Below are 24,187 nucleotides of genomic sequence, written 5' to 3' on the forward strand. Positions count from 1 at the left end.
ACACACACCACACACACGCACACACACGCACACACACACACACACACACAGAGAATGCCTGGACTTGCATTCATTTCCTGGAGAGCGAGCCTAACCTTAACCATGGTCTTCTTCAAAATCAACATCTTCATCATTATCATCATCATCTTTTTTTCCTTTTTCTTCTTCTGTCATTTTCCTCTTTTCCCTCCCTCACCCATCCCCCTCCCTCCCCCTCCCCCTCCCCCTTCCTCCCCCTTTTCCCTCCCTCACCCATCGCCCTCCCTCCCCCTTTTCCCTCCCTCCCCCTTCCCCCTCCCTCCCCCTTCCCCCTCCCTCCCCCTTTTCCCTCCCTCACCCATCGCCCTCCCTCCCCCTTTTCCCTCCCTCACCCTTCCCCCTCCCTCCCCCTTCCCCCTCCCTCACCCATCCCCCTCCCTCACCCTTCCCCCTCCCTCCCCCCTCCCCCTCGGCTGTCACTCAGGCTAAACTCTGCCTCCAGAGAAAGGACAAGATGACTTTGATAAGGTTTGGTTTGGAGAGCGACCCCTTTTTATTCTTGGAGAGTTCACCAAAAAAAAAGCTCTTGGTTGGTCACAAATTGGCTTCTCTTTCTTCTCTTGCCCAAATCTTCTGTGAGACCTTTTGTTATTTAAGCTATAAAACACGTAGAGGAATATTCTGTTGGTGTGGGTGACCTTGTCCTGTACCTTTGGGGACGTTCTAACCTCAAAACCTCATTTACCAATTTACCAGTGAAATTCTCTGGTTCTAAAACAGGGACGGGCCCTTATTTTCTCCCGAGGGCCACACTGAAGATCGGTTGTGGAGGGTTTTTTATACCATTGTCACTCCCTACAAACCACAGCACACTCCAGAGCAGGTTTAAGTGATGGTTCTGAAATTATGAACGAATGAGAGCAGAAAGTGAAGGGACAAAGTGTAGGGACGAAGTGTAGGTACGAAGTGTATGGACGTAGTGTAAGGGCGAAGTGTAAGGGCGAAGTGTAGGGACGAAGTGTAGGGACGAAGTGTAAGGGCGAACTGTAGGGACGAAGTGTTAGGGCGAAGTGTAAGGGCGAAGTGTAGGGACGAAGTGTAGGTACGAAGTGTATGGACGTAGTGTAAGGGCGAAGTGTAGGGACGAAGTGTAGGTACGAAGTGTATGGACGTAGTGTAAGGGCGAAGTGTAAGGGCGAAGTGTAGGGACGAAGTGTAAGGGCGAAGTGTAAGGGCGAAGTGTAGGGACAAAGTGTAGGTACGAAGTGTAGGGACGAAGTGTAGGGACGAAGTGTAAGGGCGAAGTGTAAGGGCGAAGTGTAGGGACAAAGTGTAGGGACGAAGTGTAGGGACGAAGTGTAGGTACGAAGTGTATGGACGAAGTGTAAGGGCGAAGTGTAGGTACGAAGTGTAGAGACGAAGTGTAGGGACGAAGTGTAGAGATGAAGTGTAGATACGAAGTGTAGGGATGAAGTGTAAGGGCGAAGTGTAGGGACGAAGTGTAAGGGCGAAGTGTAGGGACGAAGTGTAGAGACAAAGTGTAGAGACGAAGTGTAGAGACAAAGTGTAGAGACGAAGTGTAGAGACGAAGTGTAGAGACGAAGTGTAGGGACGAATTGGAGGGATGAAGTGTAGAAATGAAATGTGGAGACAAAGTGTAGGAACGAAGTGTACGGACGAAGTGTATGGACGAAGTGTAAGGGCGAAGTGTAGGGACAAAGTGTAGAAACGAAGTGTAGAAAGTGTAGACTGTAGATCAGTCTTAGTGTTTGATTCGATTGCAGGGGTCTTTATTTGCCCACCTCTGATCTAAAACAAGAGTAAAACTAAACCAGGACTAAACTTTAACTGAACTAAGACGAAACCAGGAGTAAATCTAAACAAGAACTAGACCAGAACAAAACCGGACTAAAAGAGACTAAAACAGAACTAAGCAAAGACAACCAGGACTTAACCAAGACTAAACCAAGACTAAACCAAGACTAAACCAAGACTAAACCAAGACTAAACCTGAGCCAGACCAGGAGCAGAACAGTGTTAGGATAAAATACGATACAATGTCCTTTTCCAGTTTGCTTTAAAAAGTTAGACCAAAACAAATATATCAAACTAACTAACTAAGCTTTATTTATTGTTTTTCAATCTACTTTCTCAAATATCCAGATAGAATTTAAAATAAAACATAAATTAATGGTAATCATACCTTTCCCCCTAACGACGGAACGCTTCTTTTTTAGAACAGAAACAAGTCCCGTATCACCCGGCGTCTGCTCACAATCCTCACCTGTTCAGACATTCACGCTTCAGGTGTAACCGTGATATTCGTCCCCACAAAACAGCGAACAAAAGGACACAAGTATTTTTAGTCACACCAAGAGACAACGCGGAGAACGGCTCGTGAAGTGAAATGGATGTGTGATTTGTGAAAATCGGGTGATGAAACTATCAACCGCGGCGTCTTATTATGTGTAAAATAGAGTCATTTACTTTGCCCATCAAAAGGGAACTATTTTATATTTCAGAGTGCGGTTGTGTTTAATTCACGCTCCGGCTCTGTGATAAAGAGCCGTAATAATTTGAGCATTTTGACAGTGTGTTTGATTTTTATGAAAGAAAATCAGCCAAATCAGCTTCAAATGATCAAACTTTCATTATTTGAGTTATACTTCTATTACAAATACTTCTGTTACTTGACCACTTGCGTGATTTCAATATTAAATAACATTAAACTCCTTTATGCAGCAACTTTATTGATTTGGGGCTGGATTAGTTTGTGGTATTGAAACTATACATTTAAGTACCATTTAAAGTGCCCCCTACAGGTCGTACGACTCATTGAGCTAAAATGCAGTTAAAATAAATATATTTAGAATTTAGGTAAAAATTATAAAGATTTTATCACAGAATATCACATTTTTTAGGTTTATAATTTCACTTCCTGTTTGTAATTGATGACATCACACTAGGAAATTACCCAGTAAACACTGGACAAGAACTAATCTAATGTCACAATTTATTTTTAATGAAACAACTTTATTTTGTTGAATTAATGTTTGAAAAATGTGTTTCTTTGTGCAAATTATGCCTAAACCTTTGACTGGAGTGTGTGTCCCTGCTGTGATGTCACTTCCTGTCATTTCCCACTAATTTGTCAACGTTTTCTCCACAAATACCAGCTCGATTGGTGTAAAACTATAATTTATATGTACAACAGGTATAAGTACAGCATATAAAGTCAAAATTAGAAAATCATAAATTCGTCATTAAAGCACTTTAGGTGTGGGTTCAAGGACAAATATTACGCTTTAATTGTCTTGTCATTGTCTTTAAACTTGCTCTTGTCTAACTTTATTTCAGCATCTCTTAAAAAAATGTATCTCCTAAAAGCACACAAGACTTTCAGGCGTTCCCTCATCAGGATTTAGTGTTACCACTCCATCCACTGGCAGCAGAGGGAATTACCATGGGCAAATAAACAACCGCTAGCTTACACCAACACGCTAAAGTGAGCATGCGGTCGTAAAAGATGACAGAAATGCTCAGAACGACCTCCCGAGATCACCTATGACATCACACACATGGGAAATGTGAAACGGAGCATTTTGTGAGGCTCGGCGACAGAGGACCTCGTAAACAGACGCATCAAACAGACGCAAATGAAGCCAAATTCAACTCCAGAAAGGTTTTTTTGACGCGGTATCGACGTTATATCATGTTTTACTTCTCATTTTTGCTCAACATGTGTAGTTTAAAGATAACTCGCGCTTGGGTCTTTATTTACTCGCTCACAACGGGTGGTGCGGACAGGGGGGGAGCAGCCACCGGCGAGATTACACGCCTGGTATGAGCTGCTACAAGTGGAGCAAGTTACCATGACGCCGACGTGAGCTCAAGTACATATCTCCCATTCAGTTCCTTTCAGAGGCTCGTACGCTTCTTTCGCTGCTCTGTATTAGCGCTCCATTCAGCGGCGAGCTCTGAGTCACAGCCACCGGCCGCCGATAATAAGAAAAATAGATATAGAGCATGGAAAGGACTGAAGAGGCCGTCAATACCAGTCCGACTTTAAATTCCCATAAGCCACCGACCAACCAAGCTCTCTGCACCGAGAGGAGACTCTTCCATCGGCAGAAATGACATCGAATAGTTCAAATTTAAATGTCGCAACAGAATTTAATTGCTTTTCTTGAGCAATAATTACTGTAACATGTAGCGTATTTTCCGGAGTATAAGTCGCACCAGACAAAAAATGCATAATACAGAAGAAAAAAACATGTATAAGTCGCACTGGAGTATGAAATGCGGTGTGTGAAAATAACAAATAATATCACATATAAGTCGCTCTGGAGTATAAGTATATAAGTATAAATATAAGTATAAGTCGCACCCTGGCCAAAACTATGAAAAAAAGGTGTGACTTATAGTGCGGAAAATACGGTATATAGGAAAAAGTGAGTCTGTAACATGTTATAAGTACACTTTTACAAGCCTCACTAAAGCATGGACAAGGACTGAATTTGTAATGAACAGATTGAACAGATCGTTTATTAAGAAGGGTCCAGACTTAGTAAATGCTTCTAAATCTGTAATTAAAGTGGCAGTACTTGATTTATTTCCCGTGAGGCTGAAACGTGGTGTTGTTCCGGCACAGAAATGTTGTAAAAGCAGATCTTACGAGTCAGAAAGTAAGCGAAAAAAGTGCGCTCAGACTGCTGAATGTCGTGAAAAGCGCTAATAAACGATACAGGGCGGATCATTAAGATGCTAGGAATGTGTCAGGAAAGTGAAGAATAAGTTTTTTACAGTCGTTAACAATCAGTTTCAGTGCTTCTAAGTAGTTATCAAGCCTGAATCTTTCTTTTTAGCCTACCGTATTTTCTGGAGTATAAGTCACACCATTTTTTCATAGTTTTGGCCAGGGTGCGACTTATACTTATATTTATACTTATATACTTATACTCCAGAGCGACTTATATGTGATATTATTTGTTATTTTCACACACCGCATTTCATACTCCTGTGCGACTTATATATGTTTTTTTCTTCTGTATTATGCATTTTTTGTCTGGTGCGACTTATACTCAAAAAAATGCATAATAGAGAAGAAAAAAACATATATAAGTCGCACTGGAGTATAAGTCGCATTTTTCATCTTGAAATGCAGTTTAAAATATTAACAGATGAGAGAACATGGTGAATAGGTGTACGTATGCTAACGCTAACACCTTCAGCTACATGAGGCACAGACAGAACTGTGGTAAGTGTCTGGTATGTTAACGTAACATATGAACAGTTCTTCAGATAACTATAGCAGAAAGAACATGCTAACAAGTTTACCAAAGCATCAGTTTTACCCCAAATCACTAAATCCACTGAATTCTTCTTCCTCTGTGTCACTTCTAAACAACTCCACAAACTCCAGAGGTAAAGGAAGTGCAGATTCTTCTTCTGCATCGCTTAGAGCCTAGAGCGCCCTCTTGTGGTTGTCAGTGTGAAAATGACGAATAATATCACATATAAGTCGCTCTGGAGTATAAGTTGCACCCCGGCTAAAATTATGCGCCTTATAGTCAGGAAAATACGATATTTATTTATGCTGAATTCAGTCGTTGTTCATGTTTTATTAAGGCGTAATTCTTATGAAGTTGTGAGAAGAACACTAATCCAACAGGGTAAAAGGTGCACTCACTTTTGCACAATAAGAATAAATAGTAAATAGTTAAATATAGCAAAAAGCAATATGAGGAGCAGTGGGCAGAACCTCCTCCTAAGAATACACGCTGTGAAAGTCAAGGTGAAAGTGTGGCAGTCGCAAACACAGTCGTCACCTCCGAGTCTCACCTCAACCGTGTCTGGACCTGAACAGAAGACGTCTGTGATGTACGTCTGCACGAGGGGGTTTCAGGATGGAGGGGGTTTCAGGATGGAGGGGGTTTCAGGATGGAGGGGGTTTCAGGATGGAGGGGGTTTTATGAGCGAGGGGGTTTCAGGATGGAGGGGGTTTCAGGATGGAGGGGGTTTCAGGATGGAGGGGGTTTCAGGATGGAGGGGGTTTTATGAGCGAGGGGGTTTCAGGATGGAGGGGGGTTTCAGGATGGAGGGGGTTTCAGGATGGAGGGGGGTTTCAGGATGGAGGGCGTTTCAGGATGGAGGGGGTTTCAGGATGGAGGGCGTTTCAGGATGGAGGGGGTTTCAGGATGGAGGGCGTTTCAGGATGGAGGGGGTTTCAGGATAGAGGGGGTTTCAGGATGGAGGGGGTTTCAGGAGCGAGAGGGTTTTATGAGCGAGGGGGTTTTAGGATGGAGGGGGTTTTAGGATGGAGGGGGTTTCAGGATGGAGGGGGTTTCAGGATGGAGGGGGTTTCAGGATGGAGGGGGTTTCAGGATGGAGGGGGTTTCAGGAGCGAGGGGGTTTTAGGATGGAGGGGGTTTTAGGATGGAGGGGGTTTCAGGATGGAGGGGGTTTCAGGATGGAGGGGGTTTCAGGAGCGCGGCGAAAATGCCATGGAAACGACGGCGGTGGCAAGAAAACAACAGCGTAATAATGGTAAAATCTGTTTTTCCGTCGAGGATTTTAATTGCGTTCACACTTGCAGCAGATGATGTTTTAGGATCGGGATTCAATTAACTTGCATCTCCACAAACCTGACTCGTAAGTACCATGGAAATGTTATTCTTTTAGCAAGAATATTCCACAGTATGAAACCTCTCCATGGACAATGTTTCAACTCTATATGTAACAGAATCATAAAGGAGACGTTCCACTTCCAGAAAGTTACACACTAAGTTATGATATCGTCCTGCACCCGTCCCACCTCACGTCCTGCACCCGTCGCTTCCTGCACCCGTCCCATCTCACGTACTGCACCCGTCGCTTCCTGCACCCGTCCCATCTCACATCCTGCACCCGTCCCGTCTCTCATCTTGCATCTCTTCCTGTCCTTCTCGTCCTGCACCCGTTCCGTCTCTCGTCCTGCACCTGTCCCGTCTCTCGTCCTGCATCTCTCCCTGTCATTCTCGTCCTGCACCTGTCCCGTCTCTCGTCCTGCATCTCTCCCTGTCATTCTCGTCCTGCACCCGTCCCGTCTCTCGTCTTACATCTCTCCCTGTCATTCTTGTCCTGCACCCGTCCCGTCTCTCGTCCTGCATCTCTCCCTGTCATTCTCGTCCTGCACCCGTCCCGTCTCTCGTCCTGCATCTCACCCTGTCATTCTCGTCCTGCACCTGTCCCGTCTCTTGTCCTGCACCCGTCCCGTCTCTCGTCCTGCACCCGTCCCATCTCTTGTCCTGCACCCGTCCCATCTCTTGTCCCGTCTCTCGTCCTGTCTCTCGTCCTGCACCCTTCCCGTCTCTCGTCTTGCACCCGTCCCATCTCTCGTCTTGCACCTGTCCCATCTCTCATCTTGCACCCGTCCCATCCTTCTCATCCTGCACCCGTCCCATCTCGTCCCATCTCACGTCCTTCACCTGTCCCATCTCTTGTCCTGCACCCGTCCCATCTCTTGTCCCGTCTCTCGTCCTGCACCCTTCCCATCTCTCGTCTTGCACCCGTCCCGTCTCTCGTCTTGCACCTGTCCCGTCTCTCGTCCTGCACCCTTCCCATCTCTCGTCTTGCACCCGTCCCATCTCTCGTCTTGCACCTGTCCCATCTCTCGTCCTGCACCCGTCCCATCCTTCTCGTCCTGCACCCTTCCCATCTCTCGTCTTGCACCTGTCCCATCTCTCGTCTTGCACCTGTCCCATCCTTCTCGTCCTGCACCCGTCCTGCACCCTTCCCATCTCTCATCTTGCACCCGTCCCATCCTTCTCGTCCTGCACCCATCCCATTCTTCTCGTCCTGCACCCGTCCCATCTCACGTCCTTCACCCGTCCCATCTCACGTTCTGCACCCGTTCCGTCTCTCGTCCCATATCTCGTCCCGTCTCTCGTTAGGACTTCCTGTCAGAGATGTCCCCTGATGTCCAGCCGGCAGCACCGTGACTGACAGAGTCCACTTCTCCGCTCGAGGATTCTCACCGTATCATCAATAATTCATCCAGACGGCGCCGGCTTCACCAAACCCAGACCTCAACTGCCTTTTTTATTATTATTTTTTATTATTGCATCACTTCAATAATTCAAAGGTGGATGGGACGTGCTGTACCTGTCGTCATGACGATGCCGGCCAGCGACTTGTGTCTGGTGTGCGTCGAGCTGCAGCTTCCCACCAGCGAGCGGAACTTCTCCCTCACCAGGTGGAACACGGAGTCGGCGAAATCCTGGAGGAACAAACGGAAGAACAGTTTTAAATTTTTTGTCAGTTTTGTGTTGACAGTTTGACATATATTTACATCATCGATAAAGGCAATGTTTCTTTCCACGCATCTAAAAAAATGAAAATAAGGACGATAAAAGATGGTTAGAACTCATTAAGGACAAAATAAAAGTCTAATTTTAATACTTTTTTATTCTATTTTTCATTTTTCAGTGAACAAAATGTCATAAATTGGAATAAAACATTTATTTAGTTACAAAATACTGAATACCGGCATTTAAATGTATTTTTGAACTTATTTTGTTTTAGAAATGTAATTGCACTGTGAATGACACCGAATGAAACCAGAACGTCCCAAATCTGTAAAACGTAGACAATATTCAGGAGGATATGAAATATTGAAGAACAGAAATAATTGTAAACCTTAAATAAATAAATAGTCGTGAAGTGTCTTTCCAAAAGGCTCAACAATTCAAACTAGACTCAAACATTCTTGCGTTCACACACCACAGCAAAACGAAGATTAAATCACAGGACTTTTTGGTTTGTTTTATGTTGGTTTTAGTTGTTTTTTGTTAAAAAAAAAAAAGAAGAAATAAATAAAATAAATAAAATGAATAAGATGAATAAAATGAATAAAATGAATAAAATGAATAAAATGAATAATCTCACACTAATCTATTAAAGGTTATATATTTTTTTGGTATAATTTGGTCTAATAACATAATAAACCATTCAAATAAACTAATAATAAAAAAAATTAAAAAAATGGAACTAAACCAGAATTTAACCAGGACTGGAAAAGGACTAAATCTAGGGCCAAACCAGGTAAAGTGAAAAAAGTCAAACTGTTGTAGAAAAAGGTTCAGTTGTAGTCATCTGGACTCGGACACGAAATGTTTCGACTCTAATCCAAGAGTCATTGTCTATCAGCGAATTTAGACTGGGATATTTATCCTATTCTGTGGTAAGCCCAGCCCACCGGCCTCTTGTTTACTATCAGTCCTTTAAAGGGCTATTAGTCTCCCTTATGTCCCTGGCTCACTCTCTTTCTCTTCACTGAGGACCTGATTAGCATCCGAATGTCAAACAGTTATTTCTGTTACATAACATTTTTGTCCAAGTAGCAATTGACTTAAAATTATGCTAACAGACGGGTTTTTGGTGGAGAATATGTTCAAACTTAAGCACAGTTTCATAAAGAAAACAATTACAAAATTATAAACGTATATACGTTCTTCCTGTCTCACCTTCATTTAAAAAAGTCTGATAAAACCTGTTTAACTTCTGTAAATGGTACGTGTCGAGAGCCTGACAACGATTATTTGATTACTTCAGTCGTCGATTAGCCGCGGTTATTCCTTTATTGGTCGTTTCAGCCCCGCGGCGGTCGTCTTTCTATATTCTTATTTTTAGCCCCAAACGATGACTAATAATTGGAAGGCAGCTCGTGTCCGGTCCCGTTGTTGCATCAGTGTCGACAGCGCCGTTCTGCGGCGGGGAAAACGTCAGGAATAACACGTGTCAAACATGTCACCGAGAACGGGAAGACGAGGTCGTTACGGGACAGTGTGGGCCGGTGAGTGATGCAAACGCACTCATTATCTCACCAGTAACGAAGAAAGAACGGAGAGTAAGCACTTTAAATAATAGAGCTGACAGAAAAAGCCTCAGCGCTGGAGCGTCGGCTGCTGATGGACTGAAGCGTCCGGTTTGTTTGTTTGTTTGTTTGTTTTAAATGTAATAAAAAAAAAAAAAATTGTATTAGTTTGACATTTGAGAGTTTGACATTTGAGAGTCTTTAAAACCAGCCGACCGCTACATTTAGCACATTCAAAACTATTCAGAGATATAGCTTCGGATACAATAAAAGCACATACAAAATATTAATGCGCGGACAAGAATATGCTCTACTCTAACTTTAAAGCGCCCCCTACAGGTCGGACGACTCATTGAACTAAAATGCAGTTAAAATAAATATATTTAGAATTTTGCTAAAAATTTTTTGAAAAAAATGTTATTACAGAATATCGTTTTTTTTAGGTTTATAATTTCACTTCCTGTTTGTAATTGATGACATCACACAAGGACATTTCCCAGCAAACACTGGTCAAAAACTCATCTATGTCACAAGTTTTTTTTTTTTTGACAAATGGAAAAACATGAGAGCGACTTTATTTTGTTGATTAATGTTTAGAGAGTCAAAAAAGTTGTTTGTGTGAATTATGGATAAAATTTGACTGGAGTGAGTGTGCCTAGTCAGTGTGACGTCACTTCCTGTCAGATTTACACATTTTCTACAGATTTTTCAACGTTTTCTCCACAAGTACCTCCTCAATTGGTGTAAAACTATAACTTATTATGTACAACAGGTCTAAATACACCAAATAAAGTAAAAATTAGAACATGGTAAAAAAACGATAAGACTGTCCCAAGTCTGGATAAATGCAAACTAAAGTCATCAGATGAAAACTATTTGCACTTTAACGAGCGATAAATCGAGACTTTCCCCCTCTAAAGTCAAAAGAAATGCAGATTCACCCACGCCGGAGAGGGTAATATGCTTTAAACACATTCGCCGGCGCCACACGCTTAAACAGACCTGTTGTGATTAAGTGCGAGCTCGGTGGCAGGCGCCTGGCGGGTTCCTCGGACGGATCGGACCTCCGGCGGCTCGACGGACGGGAGCAGCTGCCGCGGTGACGGAGCCGAGTAAACCGCGGCGAGATGAAGGTGTCGGAGGGGCCAGAGAGCGGGGATGTGAGCGCATTAGCAAACATATGTCACCATAAAGCCCCGGCGCACTGCGGGGGGCTCGGGCTGACACTGAATCAAGCAAAAAAGCCGTACGTTTGTGTTTGTGGTGGAGGATATGAAGCCTGGTCGTCTCCACGAGGAACGTTCTACCGCATTAAAGGACACATATTATGAAAAACTGGCTTTTTTTTTAGCTTTTAATACGGTTCTTCCCTCATCCAGAACACATGTAGAGTTGTGCTTTGCTTAATTTGTGCTTGTTTCATTGATCTTTAATATGTTGCGTTCGCCAAGCCTCACAAATAACGCTGTTTCAATTTCCCCCGGATTGTTGCGTCACAGGTTAAAAGAAGCCGGTCTGCACAGTTTTTAAGTCTGTGAGCTGTTACCCGACTTGTTCTGTGGTCACCTTGTGTTCATGGCTCACAGGGCGTCATCTATTTGAACATCTATTTGTTCATTTCCAGTGCTGACAGAAGAGGGCGCTCCCATGCCGAAATAACTCCTTGGAAAAACGGAGGTGAGTTTTCCATATGTAGACGTTATTTTAAGATAGAACATGTGAAATACAGACCAAAATAAGCTAATTTAAGTCACACGAATGCATAAAAAGAACTTTCTCTTAAAAAGAGACGCAAAAAACAGCCAGTTACAACTGTAGTTACCGTATTTTCCAGACTATAAGTCGCACCTTTTTGCATAGTTTTGGCCGTGCAACTTATATTTATACTTATATACTTATACGGAGCGACTTATATGTGATATTATTTATCATTTTCACACTTGCAACCGCATTTCATACTCCAGTGCAACTTTTGTTTTTTTCTTTTCTATTTTGCATTTTTTTTCTGGTGCGACTTAGACTCCAGTTCGACTTATAGTCCGAAAAAATACGGTAAAAAGATTTTGTCCGAAAGTAGAATTTTTTTCCCATTAATAATCCAATCATAATAAATGGCAAAAAAGTTTCATGTTCACTGGAGAAAACCCTTTTATAAAACAGAAAAAAACGAATAGTCTGGCAACACTATAAGTTATATATGACTTTGACTTTACATGACTTTTGTTTGTGTCGTTCGACGCTTTTGCTTCTAAAAATGCCCCAGTCACTAAACGGGAAACACTAATTCAGGCTTTCAGACCAACATCTTTCCTGAATCTATTAAAAAATGTGTTAAAAAATAAGCACAATGGGATTTTTTTGTTGTTTAATCATGAAACATTTCCCCGACGCCATACTTCACACGGCGGCTCGGTGCACTTTTCCGCCGACGTTAAATCCCGGAGTCGCCGCCGCATCTCTCCGAATGACAAAGTGCGCAGATGGTGAACGCAGAGCCCATTACCAAAAACTGCTGTCAAAAGCGATACATTATCTCCCCTTTAATTATGGCCACGGCGTCGCAAAATGTGATTCTCCCAGATCTGCTCCCAAAACGGAAACGCCGTCCGCCTCGCGCTCTCCACCTCCTGAAAACAATCACAATGGCAGAAAAGCGATGCACGGCAAGAAGGTTTGTTGCGTAATAGTAAAATACAAGTGTAAAGCTCAAATGTTACGTTAAAACAAAGAACGCAGTCGCTCCATGTTGATTAATTGACTTGGTTTTCCGCCAGTGCGCGAGTTTCAGAGTGAATTTAGAAATAATGGACCGTTATACCCACTATTTACAGCAATATATTGAATGAATGTGGAAAAAGCCCTCAAAATATTGCATAAAAACTGAAGCTGAGCCCCACGAACGGCCAGGTGTGCCGTGTTTATGGAATCGCTCATAGATTTAATCATAATTTACCTCTAACAAACCTCTAATTCAAAACAGAAAGCGGAACGATCAGTGTTGTCGAATTCAAAGAACCAAAGGCAGGAGCATGAATCATATAACACAGTGAAAGTATTTAAAGATATCATTGACATCTTTGTATTTTCATACAGTATTTATTATTATTTTGTATTCGATAGTATATTTTTGGTGAAAATAGGTCCAATATCATAAAAACGATTCAAATAACCAACATTAAACCCTGATTCGACATGTTTTGACACTTTAAATTCGTATCGCTTTCAGTTTTTTCTGCAGTGAGCCGGTTGCATGGTCGATCGGGAGTCCCCAGCGTGATATACTGCACAGTACATATAGTACCAAAGGAGCGATACACGGTAATACACGGCTTTGGAGTGAGCTCACATACTCTTGAGAGTCAGTTTCAGCCGTGATTGAAAGTGTTCTTGTTTTGAACGTCTCTGTTTGGTTTGTGGTTTCTCTAGTTGTTTGTAGATTCTCGCTCTGGGCAGCTAAAGCGTGCAAAAGTTCACAGTTTGTACAATAAACACAGACAAAATCCACGTGCAGCGCCTTTTATAACACTTATTTATTGCATGTAAAGATTGACGGATGGAGTATTTTTTTTAGTGACTGGGGCATTTTCAGAAGCAAAAGCGTCAAGCTGAAGCGTGAAGCGACGCTTTTTTGGCATTTACTATGTTTGGATTATTAATGGAAAAAAAAATTCTACTTTCAGACAAAATCTTTGCTGAATTACCATATTTTCCGGACTATAAGTATAAGTATGGAGTATAAGTCGCACTGGAGTATAAGTCGCACCAGAAAAAAAATACTCCATCCGTCAAAAAAAAAAAAGAGCCAAAAACACGTATCCACATCAAGTATTCAAAAATACTCTGATTAAGTTACAGCAAATTGTAACTTCTAGATAAATTCAGTACAATAACTATGAATATTCCATCTTGCTGTGGTTCAAGTAAAGCTCTAGTGAACACTTTGTCGTCCTGGTAATAAGTCTGTCCTCTGACCTTGGGGATCATCTTCAGATTTCGATTTTTGTTCCGACACTGAGAGAACGAACCCAGAAATGTGTGTAAAAGTTGGCAATGTTGTATAATAATTGTCAGAACATTGCAAAAATATAAAGGTCTCTGCTTAGTATAGACACAGTAATAGCTACAACAACTACACAATATGAACAATGTGAAAGGTCAGGTCTATTTATTCTGCATGTTTTCAAGTAATAAAAGACACATACTGTACGTTCACAGCAGACATATTATGGTTTTGTCATGTATCGTAATTATCTTCAAGGTTGAGAACTGAGGCGCAGACATCCGCCGCCTCACAACGATCACAACAGTGTCGCGCCGCTGGTACATGCCAGTGACAGTAAAGCCTGCGGAGAGCTACGGGTCGAAATAGCACCGAGACAATTTCTTTCTTTATTTTCACTTGTGCCAAAATGACGACAGGACGCAGAGTAAGGAGAGCAGTGGGCGTGTGTCGGGGGCCGAGCGTGAAGACGACCCAAGCATGAACTCTAAATACAACGCTGAGTGGGCAATATATGATAAACTTTAAAGTGACGTATTACAGGGTTTTAGGATCTTCTATTTTGACTTTATCTGCTGTATTTATACCTGTTGTACATATAAATTATAGTTTTACACCAATCGAGTAGGTATTTGTGGAGAAAACGTTCAAAAATGTGTAGAAAATGACAGGAAGTGACATCACACTAGACATACTCATTCCAGTTTATGCATATATTACTCAAAAAAACTACTTTTTTGACTCTCTAAACTTTAATTCAACAAAATAAAGTCGCTCTCATATATTTTTATCGTTGGTGACGTTAGATGAGTTTTTGCCCAGTGTTTGCTGGGTAATTTCCAACTGTGATGTCATCAATTGCAAACAGGAAGTGAAATTATAAACGTAAAATATGTGCAATTCTGTGATGAAATGATTATTTATTTTTTTTAGCAAAATTCAAAATATATTTATCTTAACTGCGTTTTAGTTAAATGAGTCGTCCGACCTGTAAGAGGCACTTTAAAGTCGAGTTGGCATCATATTGTCTCCTTTAACCCCAGTCAAACCGGCACCAGAAAAGTTACATACTGCACCTTTAATCAATTAAATACCATTTCATGTTTCGTCACATTTCCCAGTGTTTATCATCGCCGTGCCGACCCACGTCCTGAAAAGCCCCTCACCCTCTTATCAAGCTGGAGCAGAGCGGTCCGAGCGGCAGAATAATTGGGACACACTTTACGATATTTAACAGTTTTAATGCCACGTCCCGGATCCCGCCTCCCCCTGAACCTCGCGCCTCGCCGCTTTTCAAAAAGAATACCGTCTGCTCGTTTCTGTTGGCGTTTTATTTCGCCCGAGCAGCGAGGGGGGGGGCGGCGAAAAGCCAGGCCCCTCACAGCGAGACTCTCGGGTTTGTTCTTGACATAGCGTCGGCCGGTGTTTCTGATCTGCCGCTTCTCCTCTTCAGAGCTGAACGCGTGTGATCATTCTCCTCGGGTGGAAGAGGAGGTACTATACGTCCCGCCGTTTGCCCCGTTTTGAAGTTAAATTTGACACGTCGGTTGGTTTTGTTTCAGGGATGTGGCGTCTACGATCTACACTCTACAATACACGTTTTTTATATCTAAACCAGGGCGAAGGAGGTTGATGTTGCGCGCTAATAATGATGATAACACTTTTGACAAATGTGCAAATTTACAAAAGGGAGGAAAACATATGGGGAACGACAAGGACATTAAGTGTTTGTCAAAGAAAAGGAGAAAAATAAAGAAATAAACGTTATAAACGAAAATTTTTACTGACTGGGTGACAATTCTACACTTTGTAAACATATTTATTTTGTAGTAAAAAGAAACAGATAATCTTCAACTCAACTGCTTTACCTGGAATTATTATTATTCTTTTATTTGTTCAAATATCGGTGGTTTTATTGCAAAAAAAAGCACCTGCATTCTTCCTGTGCGATCCCCTATGGCTCGCCTCCCCACAGATCTGACCTGTAACGTGCCGTGGCATCGCCTTGTCTCCGTGGAAATCGATGGCAGTCAATGATGCTAGGTGCCACAGGGTAGTGCATGTTAATGTGTCCTTGGGCAAGACACTTTTGCCCCTTTGCCTCCAGTGTCCCTGTCCACTGGTGTATGATAGAGTGTTTGTGAGAGTGAATGTGGGACAACCGATGGAACTGTCCCCATGGCAACAGTCCAGCATGTTCATTAAGAAATAAACCAAAAATAATAACACTTATATATGAATATGTTTACCCCCTGATGTTTGCACGTACATTTTAGTTGCATATCACTTTCTTACACACTTTCCCTCTGAGCTTGTCACTGGACGTGGCTCGATTTAGTGCTGTTTACTTTAGTTTTTGTTTTGGCTGTTGTTGTGCCGTGTCGGCGCGAGGTTCCTCCCAAAGAGAATTCAACTGTGAAACATTTGGACTAAACTGGTTTAAACTAAAGCTTCCAACAGCAGCAGCAGCAGCAGCAAACTCAACTCCAACTCAGTCCAACCTGCCAACATCCACCGCACATGTGCTCATCAGTGCGCTTCTGTCAGAGTCAGAGGAGCAGCACAACAACAGCACAACAGCAGCACAACAACAGCAGCACAACAACAGCACAACAACAGCAGCACAACAACAGCACAACAACAGCAGCACAACAGCAGCACAACAACAGCAGCACAACAACAGCACAACAACAGCACAACAACAGCAGCACAACAACAGCACAACAACAGCAGCACAACAACAGCACAACAACAGCAGCACAACAACAGCACAACAGCAGCACAACAACAGCACAACAACAGCACAACAACAGCAGCACAACAACAGCACAACAACAGAACAACAACAGCAGCACAACAACAGCAGCACAACAACACAACAGCAGCACAACAACAGCACAACAACACAACAGCAGCACAACAACAGCACAACAACACAACAGCAGCACAACAACAGCACAACAACACAACAGCAGCAGCACAACAGCACAATAACACAACAGCAGCACAACAGCAGCACAACAGCAGCACAACAACAGCACAACAACAGCACAACAACAGCACAACAACAGCACAACAACACAACAGCAGCACAACAACAGCACAACAACAGCACAACAGCAGCACAACAACACAAAAGCAGCACAACAACAGCACAACAACAGCACAACAACAGCACAACAACAGCACAACAACAGCACAACAAAAGCACAACAACAGCACAACAGCAGCACAACAACAGCACAACAGCAGCACAACAACACAACAGCAGCACAACAGCAGCACAACAGCAGCACAACAGCAGCACAACAACAGCAGCACAACAACAGCACAACAACAGCAGCACAACAACAGCACAACAACAGCAGCACAACAGCAGCACAACAACAGCAGCACAACAACAGCACAACAACAGCACAACAACAGCAGCACAACAACAGCACAACAACAGCACAACAACAGCAGCACAACAACAGCACAACAACAGCAGCACAACAGCAGCACAACAACAGCAGCACAACAACAGCACAACAACAGCACAACAACAGCAGCACAACAACAGCACAACAACAGCACAACAACAGCAGCACAACAACAGCACAACAACAGCAGCACAACAACAGCACAACAGCAGCACAACAACAGCACAACAACAGCACAACAACAGCAGCACAACAACAGCACAACAACAGAACAACAACAGCAGCACAACAACAGCAGCACAACAACACAACAGCAGCACAACAACAGCACAACAACACAACAGCAGCACAACAACAGCACAACAACACAACAGCAGCACAACAACAGCACAACAACACAACAGCAGCAGCACAACAGCACAATAACACAACAGCAGCACAACAGCAGCACAACAGCAGCACAACAACAGCACAACAACAGCACAACAACAGCACAACAACACAACAGCAGCACAACAACAGCACAACAACAGCACAACAGCAGCACAACAACACAAAAGCAGCACAACAACAGCACAACAACAGCACAACAACAGCACAACAACACAACAGCAGCACAACAACAGCACAACAGCAGCACAACAACAGCACAACAACAGCACAACAAAAGCACAACAACAGCACAACAGCAGCACAACAACAGCACAACAGCAGCACAACAACACAACAGCAGCACAACAGCAGCACAACAGCAGCACAACAACAGCACAACAACACAACAGCAGCACAACATCAGCACAACAACAGCACAACAACACAACAGCAGCACAACAGCAGCACAACAACACAACAGCAGCACAACAGCAGCAGCACAACAACAGCACAACAGCAGCACAACAACACAACAGCAGCACAACAGCAGCAGCACAACAGCAGCACAACAACACAACAGCGGCACAACAACAGCACAATAACAGCACAACAGCACAACAACAGCACACCAGCAGCACAACAGCACAACAACAACAACAGCAGCACAACAGCACAATAACAGCACAACAGCACAATAACAGCACAACAGCACATTAACAGCACAATAACAGCACAACAACAGCACAACAGCAGCACAACAGCACAACAACAACAGCAGCACAACAGCACAATAACAGCACAACAACAGCACAACAGCAGCACAACAGCAGCACAACAGCAGCACAACAACAGCACAACAACAGCACAACAACCGCAGCACTACAGCAGGGCCAAGGCACCAGAACTGTGTACACGCTTTACACCAGGCATGTCCAAACTACGGCCCGGGGGCCAAATGCGGCCCTCAGACCAATTTTTGTTGGACCTCAGGCTTCCTGCTAATTTGGTCCAAACAACAAAAAGTAGTACCGTACTTTTTATTGTAAAATTGGGAAAAATTCAACTATACTGATGTTATGCCAACCTAATATTAATGTTCCAAGTCTTATTAAAGGTGTGGAGGCATCGAAACTATGTCAAATGCAAAATTTTGACAGAGAAAGAAAAGAGAGAGGCGAGAGAGGAGAGAGGGGGAGAGGGCTTCTCATTTCTGAAACAACCATGTGGAAAGACAAATCCCGTGGTCATGGACAAGATGTCAGCGTGTTTGAGTGTTAATCATTGGCATCGAGCAGAGAAAACATCTAAGGAGAAGCAGAAACAAATCTACTACAGATCCTGGTTTAGTCCTGTTCTGTGGGGAGTTTCTTTTTGGACCGGCAGTTTATTTGGACTATTTGAATGCTTTTCAGTTAGTTTGGCCTGTGTGAGCGAGTGACAAACTAAATTGACTTTTCGGTAAGAATGAAGTAACCTTGAACCTTGAACCAGCACCAGGGTTTATTTCTTTAATCGACTTCTCAAGTCAAACTTCTCTTAACTCAGTTTTAAGTGTAAAATGGACGGTCCAATCACAGCCATCTGAACTCTGCCCAGACCCGAGAACAGTATTTTATTCCTGTGCAGTTTTTATACTGAAATGACAATCTGATCCTGACACATCTTTGCAAAATGTATCCGTGGAAGGCCCGGGAACCTGTCAGCGCTGCTCCATACATTTTTCAAAAACAAACTGAAGCTCATTTTTTCCTTCAAAAGTTTTAAAAAGAACTTTGCTAGTAATAATTTCTATTTTGTGTAGAGGGATTTTGAAGCTTGCATTTCCACGTTGGCGGCAGACCAGTGGGGGCATTGTCAAAGAAGTGTTTCAAACCTCCACGCTCAAAGGAGAAAGGGAAGAACAACGATGTAAAAATGTGCCGGGCGGCGGGTTGAGGCACGGCAGGCGATCGCAAAGCAAACGCAAACTCAAGCTGGGCCATTTCGTGGAGACCAAAGAGGTGAGGAGCGAGTGGAAGCACAGGAGCATGTGGTACGGATCAGAACCGCACGGCGAGACAGCGGATTCTTCCCAAACCAAGGACGAGTTACAGGCGGGAGCTCAAGTTAAAAGAGACGACTGAGCGAGGCGGAGAAAGAGGGGTCCGAGAATCATCCGGAATCAAATGCTTAGAGCCAATAAAGACGGGAGAAGGAGAGGCCCGAGAACCATCCGGAATCAAACGTTTAGCACCAATAAAGACGAGAGAAAGAGAGGTCCGAGAACCATCCAGAATCAAACGTTTAGCACCAATAAAGACGGGAGAAGGAGAGGCCTGAGAACCATCCGGAATCAAACGCTTAGCACCAATAAAGACGAGAGAAAGAGAGGTCCGAGAACCATCCGGAATCAAACGTTTAGCACCAATAAAGACGAGAGAAAGAGAGGTCCGAGAACCATCCGGAATCAAACGTTTAGCACCAATAAAGACGGGAGAAGGAGAGGCCCGAGAACCATCCGGAATCAAACGTTTAGCACCAATAAAGACGTGAGAAAGAGACGTCCGAGAACCATCCGGAATCAAACACTTAGCACCAATAAAGACGAGAGAAAGAGAGGTCCGAGAACCATCCGGAATCAAACGTTTAGCACCAATAAAGACGGGAGAAGGAGAGGCCCGAGAACCATCCGGAATCAAACACTTAGCACCAATAAAGACGGGAGAAGGAGAGGCCCGAGAACCATCCGGAATCAAACGTTTAGCACCAATAAAGATGAGAGAAAGAGAGGTCCGAGAACCATCCGGAATCAAACGCTTAGCACCAATAAAGACGGGAGAAGGAGAGGCCCGAGAACCATCCGGAATCAAACACTTAGCACCAATAAAGAGAGGTCCGAGAACCATCCGGAATCAAACACTTAGCACCAATAAAGACGGGAGAAGGAGAGGCCCGAGAACCATCCGGAATCAAACACTTAGCACCAATAAAGACGGGAGAAGGAGAGGCCTGAGAACCATCCGGAATCAAACGCTTAGCACCAATAAAGACGAGAGAAAGAGAGGTCCGAGAACCATCCGGAATCAAACGTTTAGCACCAATAAAGACGAGAGAAAGAGAGGTCCGAGAACCATCCGGAATCAAACGTTTAGCACCAATAAAGACGGGAGAAGGAGAGGCCCGAGAACCATCCGGAATCAAACGTTTAGCACCAATAAAGACGTGAGAAAGAGACGTCCGAGAACCATCCGGAATCAAATGCTTAGAGCCAATAAAGACGGGAGAAGGAGAGGCCCGAGAACCATCCGGAATCAAACGTTTAGCACCAATAAAGACGAGAGAAAGAGAGGTCCGAGAACCATCCGGAATCAAACGTTTAGCACCAATAAAGACGGGAGAAGGAGAGGCCCGAGAACCATCCGGAATCAAACGCTTAGCACCAATAAAGACGAGAGAAAGAGAGGTCTGAGAACCATCCGGAATCAAACGTTTAGCACCAATAAAGACGAGAGAAAGAGAGGTCCGAGAACCATCCGGAATCAAACGTTTAGCACCAATAAAGACGGGAGAAGGAGAGGCCCGAGAACCATCCGGAATCAAACGTTTAGCACCAATAAAGACGTGAGAAAGAGACGTCCGAGAACCATCCGGAATCAAACACTTAGCACCAATAAAGACGAGAGAAAGAGAGGTCCGAGAACCATCCGGAATCAAACGTTTAGCACCAATAAAGACGGAGAAGGAGAGGCCCGAGAACCATCCGGAATCAAACACTTAGCACCAATAAAGACGGGAGAAGGAGAGGCCCGAGAACCATCCGGAATCAAACGTTTAGCACCAATAAAGACGGGAGAAGGAGAGGCCCGAGAACCATCCGGAATCAAACGTTTAGCACCAATAAAGATGAGAGAAAGAGAGGTCCGAGAACCATCCGGAATCAAACGCTTAGCACCAATAAAGACGGGAGAAGGAGAGGCCCGAGAACCATCCGGAATCAAACACTTAGCACCAATAAAGAGAGGTCCGAGAACCATCCGGAATCAAACACTTAGCACCAATAAAGACGGGAGAAGGAGAGGCCCGAGAACCATCTGGAATCAAACACTTAGCACCAATAAAGACGGGAGAAGGAGAGGCCCGAGAACCATCCTGAATCAAACGTTTAGCACCAATAAAGACGTGAGAAAGAGAGGTCCGAGAACCATCCGGAATCAAACGCTTAGCGCCAATAAAGACGAGAGAAAGAGAGGTCCGAGAACCATCCGGAATCAAACGTTTAGCACCAATAAAGATGAGAGAAAGAGAGGTCCGAGAACCATCCGGAATCAAACGTTTAGCACCAATAAAGACGGGAGAAAGAGAGGTCCGAGAACCATCCGGAATCAAACACTTAGCACCAATAAAGACGAGAGAAAGAGAGGTCCGAGAACCATCCGGAATCAAACACTTAGCACCAATAAAGACGGGAGAAGGAGAGGCCCGAGAACCATCTGGAATCAAACACTTAGCACCAATGAAGACGGGAGAAGGAGAGGCCCGAGAACCATCCGGAATCAAACACTTAGCACCAATAAAGACGGGAGAAGGAGAGGCCCGAGAACCATCCGGAATCAAACGTTTAGCACCAATAAAGACGAGAGAAAGAGAGGTCCGAGAACCATCCGGAATCAAACGTTTAGCACCAATAAAGACGGGAGAAGGAGAGGTCCGAGAACCATCCGGAATCAAACGCTTAGCACCAATAAAGACGGGAGAAGGAGAGGCCCGAGAACCATCCGGAATCAAACGCTTAGCACCAATAAAGACGGGAGAAGGAGAGGCCCGAGAACCATCCGGAATCAAACACTTAGCACCAATAAAGACGGGAGAAGGAGAGGCCCGAGAACCATCCGGAATCAAACGTTTAGCACCAATAAAGACGTGAGAAAGAGAGGTCCGAGAACCATCCGGAATCAAACGTTTAGCACCAATAAAGACGTGAGAAAGAGAGGTCCGAGAACCATCCGGAATCAAACGTTTAACACCAATAAAGACGAGAGAAAGAGAGGTCCGAGAACCATCCGGAATCAAACGTTTAGCACCAATAAAGACGAGAGAAAGAGAGGTCCGAGAACCATCCGGAATCAAACGTTTAGCACCAATAAAGACGAGAGAAAGAGAGGTCCGAGAACCATCCGGAATCAAACGTTTAGCACCAATAAAGACGGGAGAAGGAGAGGCCCGAGAACCATCCGGAATCAAACGTTTAGCACCAATAAAGACGAGAGAAAGAGAGGTCCGAGAACCATCCGGAATCAAACACTTAGCACCAATAAAGACGGGAGAAGGAGAGGCCCGAGAACCATCCGGAATCAAACGTTTAGCGCCAATAAAGATGTGAGAAAGAGAGGTCCGAGAACCATCCGGAATCAAACGCTTAGCACCAATAAAGACGAGAGAAAGAGAGGTCCGAGAACCATCCGGAATCAAACGTTTAGCACCAATAAAGATGTGAGAAAGAGAGGTCCGAGAACCATCCGGAATCAAACGCTTAGCACCAATAAAGACGAGAGAAAGAGAGGTCCGAGAACCATCCGGAATCAAACGTTTAGCACCAATAAAGACGAGAGAAAGAGAGGTCCGAGAACCATCCGGAATCAAACACTTAGCACCAATAAAAACGGGAGAAGGAGAGGCCCGAGAACCATCCGGAATCAAACACTTAGCACCAATAAAGACGGGAGAAGGAGAGGCCCGAGAACCATCCGGAATCAAACACTTAGCACCAATAAAGACGGGAGAAGGAGAGGCCCGAGAACCATCCGGAATCAAACGCTTAGCACCAATAAAGACGAGAGAAAGAGAGGTCCGAGAACCATCCGGAATCAAACGTTTAACACCAATAAAGACGAGAGAAAGAGAGGTCCGAGAACCATCCGGAATCAAACGTTTAGCACCAATAAAGACGAGAGAAAGAGAGGTCCGAGAACCATCCGGAATCAAACGTTTAGCACCAATAAAGACGAGAGAAAGAGAACAAACATTGTCTACAAAGACTGGAACTGGCTTTATATGCTAGTTCTTGGTCACCTCCATCGGGTTCTTGGTTACCTCCATCGGGTTCTTGGTCACCTCACATGTTCTTGGTCACCTCACATGTTCTTGGTCACCTCTATCAGGTTCTTGGTCACCTCTATCGCATTCTTCGTCATCTCCACCTGGTTCTTGGTCACCTCCATCGGGTTCTTGGTTACCTCCATCGGGTTCTTGGTCACCTCACATGTTCTTGGTCGCCTCCATTGGGTTCTTGGTCACTTTCCTGACTAAGACCCACGATCGCCCGGTTTGGCCAGGCCCAGCTCCAGGAAGAGTCTTGGTGGTTCCAAACCGTTTCCATTCACAGATGATGGAAGCCACTGCCCTCAGAGGAGTCTTCAAAGCTGCAGAAATATTTCCATCCCTTCTGCAGATCTGTGCCTCGATACAATCCTGTCTCTGAGGTCTGCAGAACATTTCTTGGTTTGTGCTCTGACGTCACTGTTAACTGTGGGAAAATATATCTGGACAGGTGTGTGCTTTTTCAAATCATGTCCAACTGGGTTT

At 44.1% G+C, this 24,187-nt stretch overlaps 1 protein-coding gene across 1 annotated transcript in view; it reads right to left on the reverse strand.

Annotated features, from left to right (window-relative positions):
* The window catches only part of adarb2 (adenosine deaminase RNA specific B2 (inactive)), a 352,690-nt gene that overhangs the window by 62,311 nt on the left and 266,192 nt on the right, over positions 1–24,187 (reverse strand). The window contains exon 5 of the mRNA XM_072450488.1: positions 8,122–8,236. Coding sequence (XP_072306589.1) covers positions 8,122–8,236 — 115 coding nt within the window. The remainder of the gene's footprint in view (positions 1–8,121; positions 8,237–24,187) is intronic.

This window comes from Eucyclogobius newberryi, unplaced genomic scaffold, assembly GCF_026437365.1.
Source record: "Eucyclogobius newberryi isolate DKJ021-1_F unplaced genomic scaffold, fEucNew1.0.hap1 SCAF_18, whole genome shotgun sequence".
In the NCBI taxonomy this organism is placed as follows: Eukaryota; Metazoa; Chordata; class Actinopteri; order Gobiiformes; family Gobiidae; genus Eucyclogobius; species Eucyclogobius newberryi.